The sequence below is a fragment of the Epinephelus fuscoguttatus genome, linkage group LG12, assembly GCF_011397635.1.
Source record: "Epinephelus fuscoguttatus linkage group LG12, E.fuscoguttatus.final_Chr_v1".
Lineage (NCBI taxonomy): Eukaryota > Metazoa > Chordata > Actinopteri > Perciformes > Serranidae > Epinephelus > Epinephelus fuscoguttatus.
In genome coordinates this window covers 10,410,528-10,427,678 of record NC_064763.1, presented here as the reverse complement: position 1 = coordinate 10,427,678, position 17,151 = coordinate 10,410,528, and the positions used below count along the sequence as shown (strand labels likewise).

The window sequence follows — 17,151 nt, the reverse complement described above, 5'->3', positions numbered from 1 at the left end:
GCCAGTGGAAAACTCCTGATCATCTGAATCCTGCTTTATCAGAGAAAAACTTGAGCATACATCAGCGAGGAGTCGAACAGCTTCAGAGAAACACTGGTTTTTAACGTAAAATTACTTAATTAAGTGTTTTCCCAGTTTAAATCACAGGGTTTATTTGTTTTGGAGAGGGAGAGACCTCTGCAGATAATTTGGCTCCTTGTCAAAACCTCCCAAAATTCTCGGTCTTAAGTTATCACAGAGCAAACATTAGCAGGAGCTGGGCTAGCAGCCTGTCTCAAACCAGCCGAACATTGTTTGAGAAACACAGATTTTTAACATGAAACTGCTTTATTCAGTGTTTTACTGATTATAATGGCCCAGTTTGTTTGTTTTGGAGAGGAGGAGGCTTCTGTGGATGATTCGGCTCCTGGTAAATACCTCCTGAACAATGAACACTAAAGGAATCCTAACTGAGAGAAACTGACGGCAGTGACAGCATTGCTCCATCTCTTGTTATTTTTTTCAGTTAGGAAAATTACATATTGTATGTTTAACTGGTTTTGCAGGTGTGTAGATCTTCAGACTCATACAAAAGAAATACTATGCAAGACACTGAATCCCCACAGGCACATCTGCTGTTCTTTTGCTGCTGACCTTTGACCTTAGAGCAAGCACAGTCTCTAAAGGAGTCAAATTAGATAAAAATTATGAAAACCTGATGCATAATAACATCATTAAAAAAAAACAGTGCTGTCACCTCTAGGCAGATATTTTGGGGGTGTTTCTGCTTGTTATGCAAACCAAAGAGAAAGGCAAAGACAGGGAGGTAACTGTATTAAAAAATACTTAGAAATGATACTGCACACAAAACAAAATTATCAGATAAAAATGGAAACAAAACAGCAACTAGCAAGGCCTGCATATGAGGAAAAACCAAAAATGGGATCTCTGAGGGCTAACATTGTCTTTCCTTACAATTTATAAGTTTGCACAATAGCACATAATAGCACACACAGCACACTGATTCATTTGACTTTATTGCACGACAGAAATAGCAGCAGCCTCCAGTTAAGAGTCCTTGAATATAAAGGGAGGCCAGGCTGTGCTGATAAGATTGTCTCATTTGGCTTGCAGGGCTAAGGTGCAGTGTGCTGCCTGAGAAAGAAAAAAAAAAAAAAAAAAAAAAGGAAGGAAAGGAAGGCAGGATGTGGCTACTATTAGGCAGGTAATGGGATCCATCTGAGATGCATTAGAATCAGTCAAACAGAACCACACTTCAGTTCCGTTCAAATGACTGTCACAATCACTTCAAATGCACACCTTCAGCGTGTACTGTAGGCGACCAGCAAAAAAAAGAAAGAAAGTGGCTGTGGCTGTGGAGGAGCGCTTCTGAAGTCGTGCCAAGCTCGGGCATGTGCTCTTTCCTAATGGTGACGGCTGGGAGAGTGGCAGTGAGACTGATGTGCATGAGAGCTGTCAGCCTCTCCCCATAACAAATGCCACCTCTCCTCCTGACAGAATGGAGACAGAAGGGAGGGACCGAGGCGGGAGGAGAGGGGAGGTGTGGAGGTTACAGACAGAACCTGTGACCCAATTGTGGCCACACCAGCTGTTTCCCCTCCACTGCCTCCCAACCACCGCCATCTCTGTGGACCACATCCTGCTAATTGGCCTATACTGCCTCACACAAACACACTGCTTGCAAAATAATATCAGTGAAATGGCTTGTTCCCAGTGAGGAAGAACATTTGCTGGTGCCTTAAGCTGTAGTTGCGTGATGATTGATAAGTCACAACATACTTCCCAGAAATATAAATGACTAGCTGCCCTGCGACCAACGCTGGCTAATGCCCGCCTTGACATGCGCACAGGCAGACAGACGGACAGAAAGAAAGACTGATGACTGACTGACAGACTGACACACATACTGCCACCAAGATTCTATGGAGGGGAAACTGAATTAATTGGTTTTCCCTTCTGTGGATAAGTCCTCAGAGTGGTGTGTACGTGGCGATAATGGTAGGTTGCAGTGACAGGCAGGTTATTTAATAAATCCCAGGATGTGTAAGGCAGAAAGGAAGGACACACACAAAACAGAGGGAGAATGATACTTCTTTTTGCTCTGTATCTTGTCTGCCATAGCCCACAATATCTACTCTGATTTTCCCTTCTTGCTGAAGACACTCAAACCTGCTCGAACACACACGCACAGCCCTAAGCATGCACCCACATAAATACACTTAATCACTGACACACTCAGCCACTGCAGACACATCCAAGCATGCACAAGTAGGCTATAAAAGCACACACAGAAACATGCACAAGATCTTGCTCAATCAGTCTGATTTGTTTGTTTCCTCCTAAGCATTTGACGATTCCTCAAGGAGGAAAAAAACTTTGTATAATCAAGTCAATTATGTCATTCAATCAAGTCGAAAATCATTTCGAGCCCTTTCTCAGATCCATTGATTGCGAAGTCGTGCTGAATATTTGCTCGCTGCGTTCTATTGTGCAAATAAGCCATCTTTATTTGGAACGGCAGACCAGGCCATGGTGAGGTCTTTAATGCCACTTCCACAGATAAAGAGCAAAACAAAGTCCTTCACCTTGCTCGCTTTCAGTCAAGAAAAGAATGCAGGGCTTTATAGGGGAGAGCTGGTTGCATGTTGTCTCTGGACAAAAAAAATAACAGTTTCTATTAATTTACAACAGCTCTTTTGTCTCCTTCAGGACATGGTACATTATGTGCCCGTGAAAAATCCATCCTCGGTGAAATTGTTTAAACTCAAGGTCAAGCGCTGGTGTTACAGGGACTGTATCAGCTGAAGGTGACCTTGACTGATGTGGAATATGACATGAGGGAAATGGATCTGCGCTCAGTGTGGGGACATTATCTGTGAAATGCTGCTACTGTATCAAACCGTGTTTGTGTGCGCACATGTGCACACGCTCGAGAGTGAGCGCGCCTGTCTGTGTGTGCATGTCCTTGTGCGAAAGGGTGCGCGTATATGCCTCACTCTGCTGGGGGTACTGGTCATGAGAGCAGCATGCAGAAACTGCTGCAGCAGACAGGAACAAACAGCTGAATGTGAGCCTCTGCTGAATGAGCTGGGGGTGTTTCTGTCTTTCACGCCACACCAGAATAATGTTGCCACAATATCGAAACCTTAATTTTGATTTCCCTTATATTTACAGATACTTTGGGGGGGGGGGGTTGGGTTGCAGTGGGTGTTTGGTCATGGCAGCTGGTTGTCATTGCTTGTTTGCTCTGTGAGTAAAATGCATGGTGTTGACCAGGCATGGTGGGCTGTGTGAAGCCATTGCCATATCTTCAGTTGTTTGCTTGTCACAACAGAGATTTATTTGTCAGGAAAGGAGCCAAATTGGTGCCGCTGGCTTCTTTTAAGGCTCAAATTCCTGACTGCTTTATAGACTGGAGTGGTGGCCATGTGGTATAAGCCACAGTGACTATCAGTACGTTTACATGGGCACATATAACCCATTTATGTGGCTTATCTCGGTTATGATCAGATTGGAGATATGGTGTTTACATGCACACAGAGGAACTGAGATATTCATATTTCCCATATGCATTTCCACTGTGACTTTACAAAAACACAGCAGCAATGGGAGATGAGGGCAACAGATAGATAATATTACACTTAACATTACATTTACTACCTCTTGACAACTTAACCGCCTCTTCTCTGCTCCGATCGCCAGCAGCTGTCTGCTCTGAGCGCCGAGCACCGACTCTCTTTTGACCACACACACACACACACACACACACACACACACACACACACACACAACATACTGAGCTTAAGTTATTCCTCAAAGGAGCTAACATTATGGTACCAGCCTGTCACTGTTACTACAGTACCACCACTTAGGACAGGGGAGCAGTACAGCGAGATACTAGGGGTGTAAATAAAATCGTCACTACGATACAATAGTATTTTGATTCTTTGGACAACGATATGACTTGTGCTGATATCACAAAGTCCATTATGTTCCTGGAGCGGGAACGCTAGAGCTGTTTGAATGTTTACGAAGACGATGTGCTTGGACAAGCAAATGTGCCATGGGATTTTCTAAATCAAGGTGCATCTAAAAGATGATGATACGTATCAATATTTTCACTTTGCATTGATGATACTGCATCATTGATCATTTAATCGATACAATGATCCAGACTGATGTATATTTACACCCCTATAAGATACACAGCCCTTTCATTACTGAAAGACAAAACTCAGTTTCTGCATTACTCCAGAAGAGAGACGCTTTTGCTGCTGCTATTGTTTGTGTTTCTGTTACACATCTTTGCTGAAGTTGGAATATATAGAGATAAGGTGTCTACATACAACAGCAGAGTACTCCAGCTAACAAATTTGACTTTCTCTTCAACAGGATAAGGGCTATCTGGATTTCTGAAAGCGGGATATGGTGTTTATATGCTCACATACATAAACGAGATGCTCCAAAAACCCAATCATAAGCAGGGTATTCTTGTCCATATAAACACACTCGCTGTCGGAGTGACAGGGGTCGCTATACACTGATCGTGTAATTATCATTAATGATGATATAAATTTTATTTGTAACATCTAACAACAAAATTTTGGTTATAGTGACAACACTATGCAGGGTAATAGTAAAATAAAACAGTCTTACCTTCCCAAACTGTTCAAAATACTGCTTCACATCTTCCACTACTGTATTAGCTGACAAGCCACCCACAAATATTTTCTTTGTTCTTGTGACCATCTGGAAGGAAAAGGGGCGAGAGGAGAGGATTAGTGATGAGGCTTCAAATGAGTTGCACAACACCTTCACACAGCTTCAGACACACTGAGTGAGCATCACCTGTGACGGGGAGGATATAAATGAGTGAGGACACATTGTTGCTAAACAGGAATAAGCAGATTCACACAATTGAATTTCAAAATAACACTGGTAATACAGCAAGGTCACAAATGCTGAAGGTATTGGCAGGACAAAAGAAAAAACCTCTTGGCTGAGCAAAGCAGTTCTGTGCATTCCCCCTCACAAATGACATTTCAAATTGAAGCTCTAATCAAAACAGACTGTCACAGAATTAAAGACCTCCATTTCATCCATAAAAGTTTCTGTTTATCTTTGCAAAACTTGAAAAAAAAACCAACAACAGAAATAATTTATGGACTTTCAAAAAAACAATTAATGAGTGCTGGAAGATGGAATCAGAGTGCATTAAAGCCTCATTTAGTTTCAAACAGCAAGAATATTAAGGATTATTACCCACGGCATCAAAAAAGGGCACGAACATCTGCTGCAGAGAGCACATGCTAAATTTAGGAGGACAATTTCTCAGCAAAAATACAGTAACACGTCAAAGCCAATGTAAAATCTGCGAGGGGACTATTTCTTTTTTGCACATGATTAAAAATTAACCCGTGAACTTATGAATTGGTAACAACACTCTTATCCTGAAGTCAGACCTCTGAAACATCTTGTCAGCATGGGTGTTCATTTTTACATGCCAACCAGACACACTACATTTAACATATCAATAAGACCATGTCTTATCCAGACAAATTAAACAATCATGATATTTGTTTTATTTATAGGTCCTGCTTTCTTTTTTTAAAAGAACAACAGAAAAAAATATAAAGACATGTAACACTGAGGCTCAAGCACTTTGTGTCTCTCTGGTACATATAGCCTTATTATTATGGTTATAGCTTTGGCCTGATCAGTCGTTGCAGTGAGAGGCTGCTCTGACACTGTGGCGAGGAGGACTTTCACCTGAGCCTCTTTCAGCTGACCTCTGGTAATAGATATACAAAGGTGATTGCACTGCAAATGATTTATCATGTCTGATGTGGACATAATGTTTCCGAGCTTAAGGCAATATCACTTGTGTCTGATCCACTGCTAGTTACAACAATATGGGAGACTGAATGACTGAAGCTCTTGATTAGTACAGTAATGTTCCAACTGAGTCTGGATTGGCCTACAGAGAAAGGACAAGTGAACGGTAGGTTATTGTGACTCCAGGAATACATATTCCAAGATATATAAACTTTAATGTGTCCTAATAAGTACCAGATCCTGCTCTGTAATTTTAATTGCAAACAAAATACATAAAAAAATAAGAAAAAGCAGCAGAGAGAGTCATGGCTCTGATCTCCCTTGGCTTGCCAGAATCAAACCAAAACAAATGGTCAGGGCAGGATAAACATACTCCAGAGACGCACAGCAAACTATCAAGAAGGTTGAAAGAGTCTGCCTTGATCAAAATGCTGACCGAAACACTTTCGATCTATGAAAGAGGCTTAACACTGATGAAAAAAAGAAGCAACATTCAGCTCGAGCTGAAGTAACCATCTGTCAAGAGCTTTCCAGGTGCACACAGTCTCACAGGCGCATAGCCTGCACATATGCACACAGCCTCCCACACATGGGCCCTCTCTTGTCCTTTTTTTTTTTTTTTGCTTCTGTGATTTTTCATGTTTTTTTAATCATATTTTGTTGTTTTACAGAAAAATGAAGCCAACCTTTGTAAAAAAAAAAAAAAAAAAAAAAGAAACAAAGAAAGAAAAAGAAAAAAAACTAAATGAAGATTTTTAAATATTTCAGTGACCTCCATTTATAACTCCAATTTAAAAGTGAACAAGAAAATAACAAAAACAAGTTCTGCACATAATATATACTTCAGGGCTAGAGGTGCTGGCGACTGAAATAAAAACATAAAAAAAAAAAAAAAAGGATGCACCGAAGTGAAAATTTGTGGCCGAAGCTGAAGCCGAATAAAATTAAATGCTTGGCCGAATACCGAGTACCGAATACTGTTGTTTAGTTTTTCATTAGTTTTTGCAGATGAACTCCCTCCAGATTAGTGTTGTCATGGTAGCAAAATTGGGACCCACGGTACGATACCAGTGAAAGTATCATGGTTCTGAGTAGTATCACGATACCACAGCGAAAATGAGGCAGATGTGCCTTTTGTCATTTATAATAAGATAAATCACTTTTCTGTAATACATCAATGATATTTCAATGGAATAAATTACTTACTGACTTATTCATACTTCAAAAACAGCATCAATAAGTGATTAACATGGGGGGATTGAAATAAAATAAATAAATAAAATAAAAATCAACCAACCACCCTCCTCCTCTGACAAGTTAAGAACAGTCCCTCCATAAGTAAAGAACAGTCCCCAAAGTGCGGTGAGGTTTGTGGACCGTTACCTGCCACAAAGAGTAATGTGATCGGCCCGTTTCTCCTCTGACACGTCACATACCTGTGTGCCGCCATGGCTCGGCTGTCCAGATACTTTTGGGCAGTCATGACGCCAAGAAGAGGACATTATTGGAGCCAGAATTCTCCGTCGCTATTAAGTCTTATCTTGCGCCGCGGAGCACTATGGCTGCCGTATTGCTGCTGCTGGTTGAAATCTGTACTCGCACAGCGTGCTGAATGATTTATTTCGCTCGCACAAAACTATTTTTAGTCGCAAATGCGAGTGCGTTGACGGACGGAGTAAAATATCGCCACACTGCCGATATTTTACTCCGTCCGTCAACGCACACTGTTTGATTGCGTTATCAAAACATGCCGCTATTATTCAGCCTTGCTTTTCACTTATTCAACCGAATACCGAATGTGTGTTTATTTGCAATATTCAGCCAAAAATATTCGGTTACCGAATATTCGGTGCATCCCTAAAAAAAAGTAACCACAACAGTTTGTTTTACAGATCATACACTCAACCCATAAAAACTTAAGTATGGATCTTTTACTGCATTGCTATGAGCAACACATTTTGCACAGCACTGACAATGAGCAATAGGCCAAAGGCTTCAATATGCAACCACAGGTTGTGTGGTAATTAGCATACAGGTGTGCAAAATGGATTTAACCATCTAAGATGATCAATATAGGTGCAAATGGCATCACAAACAATATACAAAAATACAACTAAGCAACACACAGTGGAAGTACCTCTGAAAGATACTCCTCACCATCCTGACATGCTAACATAATCATGTTGCCACGGTAACTGTGCCATGCTAACGTGATGAACTCCACGCATGCCAACAGGCTAATGTTAGCATGTTGGGTTGCTGACAAGGATATATGTTACATGTTAAATGTTAGCCAAATTACACATGCTAGCATGCATTTTAGCATTCAGCAAAGCCGTAGCCATGAAGTCAACATTAGGTGCCAAATCTGCGGGGTGGCCTGGGGGTCCCTGTGATGATATTATACATACTTAAGTGACGATGCAGAATTATTATTATAATTATTATATAGTTATTTTGTGACACACTGAGTATTTTGATTACATAATTGTGCTTTACTATCTTTTTCAACTGCAAATTATGTCCCCAAAGGAAAACCTAGCAAAGATCTATTTTCAGCGTCATCTCTCTTCAGTCATTTTTATTACAGCATAACATTGTGGACATAAAAAGCAAATGATTTTATTATTCTAGTAGAGTAAGAAAAGTTAAATTCAACATGCAATATTATTAATTTGTATTATAAAAAATATGATACTTGGCATTAGTGTATTGATGCAATATTGCCATGCAACATATCATGATACTATGCTTTATTGATTTGTTCCCCACTCAAACTATGCAGCATACTAGACAAATATGCAATAAATGACATGTACTACTGTCTACATAAATGACAAATGCATCACAGTCTAGTTTTTTCACTTTTAAAACATCTGAAAGAAAGAAAAAAACGAGCGCTTGGCGAGTCTCTGACTGATGAGTCGACTTTTCAGGGGCAGCCCAATATATATTTATATATACACATGCATAATTACTGCCCTGCCTCATAGCACAGCTGATGAAGAAAACAAACTCTGGTTTTTGTTATGATGTTTTTCTTTAAGCCCTACTGGTGGTAAGGATCTAAGTATAACTCATCAACAACTTCATCCAACAATTTTATTTCCTGCTGTGTAATGAGCATTACAGGCTCTCGGTGAGGCTTATGGAAGATTATGTTGTTTTCTTTCCCCCTTTCTTCACAATGTCTGACGGATACTGGTGGACATGCAGAATATCAACTGACCGGTTTAGGGTTATACGCTGGCCAAGACCCAGCAGCTGCATCATCCTCCACCCCACCTCCTCCTCCCAACATCATGCCTCAGGCCTCAGAGGTTATCAGCCTTGGATGCTGCCGCCGGCAACCCCAAGCCAGACAGCTGCTGATAAACTGGCTGTGCGAGTATTTATCAACATCACTCACTTTTATCATTGCCAATCTAGGTTTAAAAAAAAATAAACAAGTCAATGTTCATCTCTGCTTGCCTCTCTACATCAGCTGTTTGTCCTGCTTCCCTTCTGGGGCCACCCAGTCCCCGGTCATTTTTCGGCCTTGTTCCATCAGGCTACAACCAGTCAAGTTTTCAGCCTTGTCTTTATACTCTGACATGTCTGCCCAATAGCTGATGGGATTGCTCAAGTCCTGGTACAACACAATTACTTTCTCTATTTTTCTCTCCATGGTGACAACAGACAGGCTGCATGGCTTTATACTGTGTCCCCCTATGCTCATAGCTATACCAGGTAGTGCAGGTTATTAATGTTTGTCTGATCTTTATGGATGTTTAATGCATTTTAACAAACAGAAAAAGTAGCAGCTATTTCTTGACTACTCAAAAGAACTGCTGGTATATTTCTCCATGTAAATACACAGTAAGTGCAGTAACTAAATAACCAAGTTGACTGGATGGAATGACTGATGGAAATTGCATTTAATTTGACACAGATCATTTTACATTTTAACGAATGCATTTCCTTTTTAACCAAATCACAAACAATAATAACAGCTAGAGAACAGAAAATTCCCTTCACTGCATCTACGGCAACATTAGTTGTGATCATTCGGGTCTGGCTGGCGTAGTATTTTAAAAGTCTTTTTCAACAACATTTCAATTCAAGCTGACAGATTTAAAAAATGGACCACTCTTCAACCCAGTTTTTCCTTTAACCCAATTTCAAACATTCAGTTATTTTTGCACATCCCTAAGAGACAGTAAGGAGAGTTGTGACTGTGCACGACTGAGTGCGTGTGCGCCTACACGTGAGTGTGTCTCTAATTTCTTGCATGTGCGAGGCTGTGCTTGCAAAGGGCTGCAACAATTACTGCCCTAGTGCATTACCATGGTAATAGAAGGCATGCTGCAGATACATAGAGAGGCAGACAAAAATGTAAAAAGCTTCTGGGGCGCTCTTATCGACACCTGTTAGCAGTTTCTAACAATGACAGACAGAACAAAATGACAAACCATATAACTCTAACAATAGCGTGACCTTTTCAATGAGGTCATCAAGAAGAAGCTGCAGAAGCTATCTCATGATGCCTGTCACTTACATAATGAAGGCCAGCTCTAAACCTTCTTGATATTTCCAGGAGTGAGGAAGAGAGTTTAATTTTGTGACTTTTAGGACAGTCATAATGGCTTCTTAATTTTACAGAAAGCGCAACTCACAGTGACAACCCCTTGTAGCTTCAGTGCATCACATTCTGTTAGTTAGCAAATGGAACATTCAAGCCCAAAATAGCTTTTCCTTCGACTCTAAATCACTGCTACATAGTCCACATTGCAGAGCTTTAGCAATGTGTTAAGAACGTTTGCTATTTTCAGTCCACATAAAAAAAACAACAGCCTATTCAGGTCACGTAAATACTGTCCAGAGAGTGCTTAAAACTGACTGCTTTGTCCATACACCTCAACAACAATATCCTACTTCTAGCCTGCAGCATACACACACGGTGAGACACTCTTAGCAGTTGCTGACATCACACTTGAGTAGCCAAGAAGGATATGGAGGCTAACAGAGTGACAACACAAACCTGACACCTAGTGAAGCCCCTGAGCTATTTAAATCATGCATATCCATCAAAGCAAAATCAAACAAGCATTTACAGTGCATGAAAAATACTTTATTTCTTTCATCAAAGAGAGATTTACTGCTCTGCTCTTACACCCTGCAGTGTTTTCTGGTGTGACCAAACGACCTGTGAATGGCAAAAGTCTGTCTCTATATGTGCTGGAGTGCAGGCAACATGTTGCAGCCTCATTAAGGTATAAAAATTGAGGTATGTGCAGTCTAATGCCTCAGTCTAATGTTCATGTTGAATATTCAGATTTTTCCTTGATGACTTTTAGACTGTGGCAATCTGTCTAATCATTCTGGTATATGGTCTGCAGGGGGGGCAAAGTGTTTATCAGTGGAATTCTAGACAGAGTCAGCCAGATGGGTAAAAGTGTTGGTAATAGCTGAGTAGGGACAAACATTTGACCTTGTAAACTTAAACCTTTAAGTCTCCCAGTAACTTAAGAGGTTACTTTTTTGGCAAGCTTTCAGAGTAGTCCAACTGCCAGAAAAATATGTTGAAGCTGTACTTTTCTAAAAACCATAAGTTATATTTGTACATTATTGTGTCGCAGATTTATCCGAAGTTTATGTTTGAACAATGCTTTTTGTTAATGTGCAGTTCAGGCACAAAAACAACTGGATTATAGTTAGGAAAAGATCCATTTTTGGCTTCAAATATTCAGTTTCGGGGTATTATTCCAGCAGGAATAGCAGGGATGTCTCAGTAAAAACTAACCACTTTTGGTGCCACTATCCTGGCAGAAAAAGCAGCGATGTCTCAATACATGACAACCATATACAGCACCACTATCATGGCGGAAATACGGAGATGTCTCAGTAAAAAACGACCACTTTTCAAGCCACCATCACGGCAGGACATGGGGTCATATCTTGGGGAAAAAAATGCTTTTAGTGCCACTATCATGGCAGAAAAACAGTGATATCTCGGTAAAAAACAATTGCTTTTCGTGTCTCTATCCAGGCAGGAAAAGCACAGCAAAATGTCGGTTAAAAAAAACAACCTCTTTTGGTGCCACTATCCTGAGAGAAAAAGCAGCAATGTCTTGGTAAAAAACAACCACTTTCATGCCACTATCCTGGCAGAAAAAACAACAATGTCTTCATTTAAAACAGACACTTTCATACCTAAAAAGCCGCTAGAAAGACAGCAGTGACTGACCAAATCAAAATCATTTTTGCTGGCTGATGGGCTCCAACACTTATCTGTAGCTAGGTGACACGCCATCCACCATCCCCTCCACCTACCGTTGATTACTTTTAAAACATTGATATGATTGCATGAAACCTGGAAATGTTACGTCTTTGTGGTTTGCCAACGCCAACATTTTCTTTTGGCAACTGAGCTTTTCATAGATAGAACCTAAAACAAAGACTGCATGCAAAAAAAGCACACAGTATTTTTTTGCAAAACACACGACAGCAGTTTGGCTAGCATCCCTCTGACTTACTAAGCAACAGAGCAAACTTGAGACACAACTTTTTAGGCCATGCCAGGCTGATAATTATCAGACACTCAAGACCAGGCTGTTTTACTTAGATGACTCTGATCTACTGTCTGATTTGCATGTGTGCTTATGCTCAGTGAGTGTGTGTGTGTGTGTGTGTGTGTGTGTGGGGGTGTATAACGCCTTTCCTCTTCTCCTCACTAAGCGTAAACAATGCACCTCATTGCAAAGCCTTTATAATACTGTGCTCCTGGTTTAAGTGTGCCATAAAAGTAGGGGGCTGCTGCGAGTGCTGAGGAAGTTGAAAAAGATAAGCCTGTAGCTAATATTGCAGCATGCAATATCATTATTATTATTATTTGTGGAAAGTTTTAAGACTTCTACCTGTGGCAGCAAACAAAATTCAAAGAGCTCTCTGTGTTGCACCTCCAAAAAGCTATTAGTGTTTTGAACTTGCTTGCAGAACAGAGAACACAAAGAGAGAGCGTGAATGTTATTAAGTCCCCAAGTGGGATATGAGAGGAAGATGAATATAGTGTGAAACAATATAAAACATAGGAGAAAAGCAGAGTGTAAGACAAAAAAAAAATGTGTAACTTATTTATGCAAATGTTGAAATATTTGCACACACTTCAGCTTAGATGCTTTAAGTATGTTGTCTTTTCAAGTCCATTCAGAAAGGCATGGCAATGATAGACAGATGGTGACACAGACATTTAATGGTTTTACTGGAAAAGTTGCAAGCGGACACCATTTTTGCTGAGAAGAGGGGAGGGACGAAAATGCTTATTATTAGATTACGGATCAATGGCGTTACTCTTTTTGTCTGCTTCCTTTCTAACGTCAAACTTGCATGTCCTTGTGTTCTTTAATGTGGGGGTGTTTAAATAAACTACCCCTTGATGGTGAAGGCTGTTTTCACACACTAAAATGGTCATTATCAATTTCAAAAACATGAATCTAATGGATAAACTGCTGCTTGCAAATATTCTAATATTTTGGGGACTATTTACTGAGCATATTGCAAATAAAGCTCTGGAGAGCAAAATTTCGCACCTTCTCGTTTTATTTATTCAGGCTGCAGATGTAAACGAGCTCAGCCTCTATTCACCTGATTTGCATGAAGTGCCTGTTTTGATGCGTGTTGCACATGTCTGGAAAGCAGTGGAGCGCAAAAATAAAAGGTTTCTCCTGCTGAACTTTGATGGGTTGAAGTAAAGACACTTTTGGATGTGTGTATTCATCCTACAAAAAGGAGGCGTTCCAGGAGGAAATATTAGCTTAACAGCTAAATGTCATCACCCTTGCAAAAAAAAACCATTGATGGAATGAGTTATAAAAAAAAATCAATTTATAGTAAAACTTTTATTTTAAATTATAGTCGTGACTGGCTGCTTTAATCATAGCACACTGAGCTGAAGCTTCTGTGAGCCTTTAAAAGTCAGTTAAACATATTCAAGCGGGAGGTCACAGAGGGAAGCTATGTGAAAAAATAACAGGTTATTGCATTGCTGCTCTTCTGTGTTGTAGCGATAGATGGAGAGATGTAGTGAACTATCTTCATAATGCATCTTTTAATTTTCATCTCTTTCATTCAATGCTTGACCTGGCTTTAGTTTTTGTGCGTACAATAAAACAGCGCCGCAAATCCTACAGCTGCTTTTCCTAGACGTAAAATTTCAAACACAGTTTCTTTTGGTGCAGTTTCCAGTCTGCGGTGGTGAATTAGGCATGGTGGCCTTTTGTATGAATTTCCTTTTCCTCCTCCCATAGTTGGTACATAACGACAAACGTAATTTGACTGTTCATCCTTAGTGTCAGTAAAGGAAAATCAAGGACCGCTTTTGCAATGCTGACACACTGAAACACTTGAGTATTTGAAATCATTACTGAGGTATTTGTTAATATTTAACCATAGAAGAAGATCATCAAACACTAAATGCAAAGTTTCAGCTACAAGCTCGGATCTAGTGACCTTTGGCCTTGTGTGTTCATGTCTGAAATGTCGGGTAAACTCAATGCTACATCCAAATTAATCATGGACATGCGAGTTTGGATGAGTTGCTGATCAGGTGGCTTCAATTGTCTAATGTCAACAATTAGGTCAAACATGAAAAACACGTTATCAATCCGCTTGGCGAGGGCTGCTTCAACCACAGGTGCTTTGTCCGTGTGCATTTGTTTTCCATCTCCATCATTAGCAGAGATGATTGGTTCTTGTTGTTTGAGTAGATTACACAAAGTTGCCTGAGGAACACTAAATGTTGCTGCTGCATCTTGTTGGCTCGTTTTTCACAATTTGTCTTAAGCTTTGATGTGTTTCATTGAGAAAACATGATTCTTTTTCATGATTTCAGTTTGCACTCGGCTGCAGCCTCAGGTAGCCTGCCTAAAGCAGATGGGTTAAAGCAAGGCAAAGTATCATGTAAAGTAAAATTAAAAATATATATATCTTTTAAATGATAATAACAGAATTACGGCAGTTCCCAAAACAAACACTGTAATGGGACTATGGGTTTAAAAAGTACTTGTACAGGAATGACTCTGTCTCTGCTTTTTGATGCATGCACGTGGTTGATAACTGCAACTGTGGTCACTATGAGCGTATTCCATGTATTTTTGAATATGCAACTACATGAAGACGTAACTAAAAGTAACTGAAATTGAACATCTTTAAAACTATAAATTGCAAATAAAATCGAACAATCACAAATCAAAAATCTCTATCACCTATGGATATGCTGCTTTTTGTAAAATGTTTCTACAGGACACCATTTATATTGACATTTTTAAATAATATATTATGAAATTATGAAAAGTATGTATAAATAAGAACACAGCTTCAGAAAGGTTTACACTGCTATTGTTCTTACCTCCACTCTTTCTTTTAATCTCAGCAGAGCTTCCAAACCTTTTCATTCTGTCATATTCCTCATTAACTGACTCTGCCTTACTGCAAATTTGGTGTTAGTGGATCTTTCAGTCACCACCCTCCCTTCTCTAACACACACACACACAGCACATGCACGCCGTTCTCCGAGCCAGTTCTCAGGCAGGTCGCTAAGATCACACATCCAGCTATGATTACAAGGTGTAAGCCTTTATCATGGCCCCCACCTCTCACACATACGGGCTCACAAACAGCTGTAAACACAGAGCCCCAGACAGGGAGGAAGCAGACGGGGGATTTCGATGTCATTTCTCATACCTAAAAATAATGGGACAGATAGAAAAAAGCCATCGCACTTTGTTGTATAAGCCACAATTGTTATCGCTCTAGCAAGGGGATATAATTACTGGCATTCAGATCCCGTCTGTGGCCTCGTTCATAAGCAACCAGAAAGCACCAGAAAGCATCTGTCAATGCAATGTAGTATGATCAAAGGCCTAGACGTTGTGCAGGCACGATGGGCACACACACATCCACACACACACACACACACACACACACACACACACACACACACACACACATACACACACACACACACACAGGGAAAACATGGCCAGTCCAGGTAAACACTGCCTCTGCTCATTTGCATCACTAGAGCTGACTCACAAAGAGAAAACACAGCCAATAAACAACAAACAACAGCACAATCACTTTTGCTTCGGAGGGCGTTCTGCACACGATAGAAAACAGGAGCAAAGCACAAGATAGTAAAGCGGGATTAGATCATCAGTGAGAGAAAGCGGGGAAGGCTGAGCGATAAGCAGCAGTGCCGTCTTTGTCCAGCTACAAGTTGAGGACGAGGGGGCACCGCCTGGTCCAGTTCCAGCTCCCCTACATGCCCTTTTAAAAAGTGGTCCAATCTCAGCTCTAGTGCGCATAAATAGATCTGTAATTGCTTATTACAATACAATTAGGGCAAAGGAGATGAGAGAAGGAAAGATGCTTAGTGCAAATGTGGAGTGACAGGCCCAAGCACCCAGACCCAGGATTACAGTGGCCATTTGCACAAGGACAGAAAATGAGCGCGATAAGAGAGAGAGACAAAGAGGGAGGAAGAGAAAGAGAGGGAGAGAGACAGGAAGAGGGAGTTGGGGGGTGGGGAAGGGCTGTCAAGCACAGGGCAGAAGCTAATGACAACTCTGGCTTCAACTTGCAAAGACGTCTTTGAAGCCCGGCTCTGATCAGAGCTGTGATTGCCACCGCTGCAGGGCCACCACTCCTATATTAACCTACACTAACAGCTATTCAGTGAAAGTCACAGGCCCTTTTCAAAAACTGACTTCTGCTAGAGCTGGCCATCTGTGGAATGGCCCTGCGAGACGGCCAAGATGTGAGTAAGGGACACGCATGTAAGGGACACTGTTTGCATATGGCCCTGCTATAACAGTGACAGTCAGGCTGAACATGGGGCCGGTTAGAGCTGATTAGCTGCACTTCCCTCCTCAACCCACTACAGTTATGAAGATTGATAGAAGCAGCTTAGAGCTGATTATAGGGCCCTGGAGATGCATGGGCCCATACCCAAACAGCACATTCACACTGCATTCACAATGAGCACAGCATGCGATCGCTAGGCACAGGCCGGGCATTAAGCAAACGTTACAGCAATAAGAGGCAAATAAGAGAAATGGACAATGCCAGGAGTGCTCTTAAGAGCTTTTTTGGAAATATGAATATTATGCTAAGTAGATGCTTGCTTGTGGGCAAATCTGGGACATTTGAGCAAGCACGTTATGAACATTTAACAAATTTCCAAGACAATATATTGCGAACATGACTGGGTATCTAAAACTCACTCCAGGGTTATGAGACACAGCACGCCTTCATGTAGCCGTGGAGGTCTATTTAGCA

General features: G+C 40.8%; 1 protein-coding gene across 12 annotated transcripts in view; it reads right to left on the bottom strand.

Annotated features, from left to right (window-relative positions):
- LOC125898059 (RNA-binding protein Musashi homolog 2) overlaps window positions 1-17,151 on the bottom strand; it is a 302,500-nt gene that overhangs the window by 206,368 nt on the left and 78,981 nt on the right. For all 12 annotated transcript variants that reach the window (XM_049591666.1, XM_049591667.1, XM_049591665.1 and 9 more), the window contains one exon: window positions 4,657-4,749. In XM_049591666.1, the coding sequence (XP_049447623.1) occupies window positions 4,657-4,749 (93 nt within the window). The remainder of the gene's footprint in view (window positions 1-4,656; window positions 4,750-17,151) is intronic.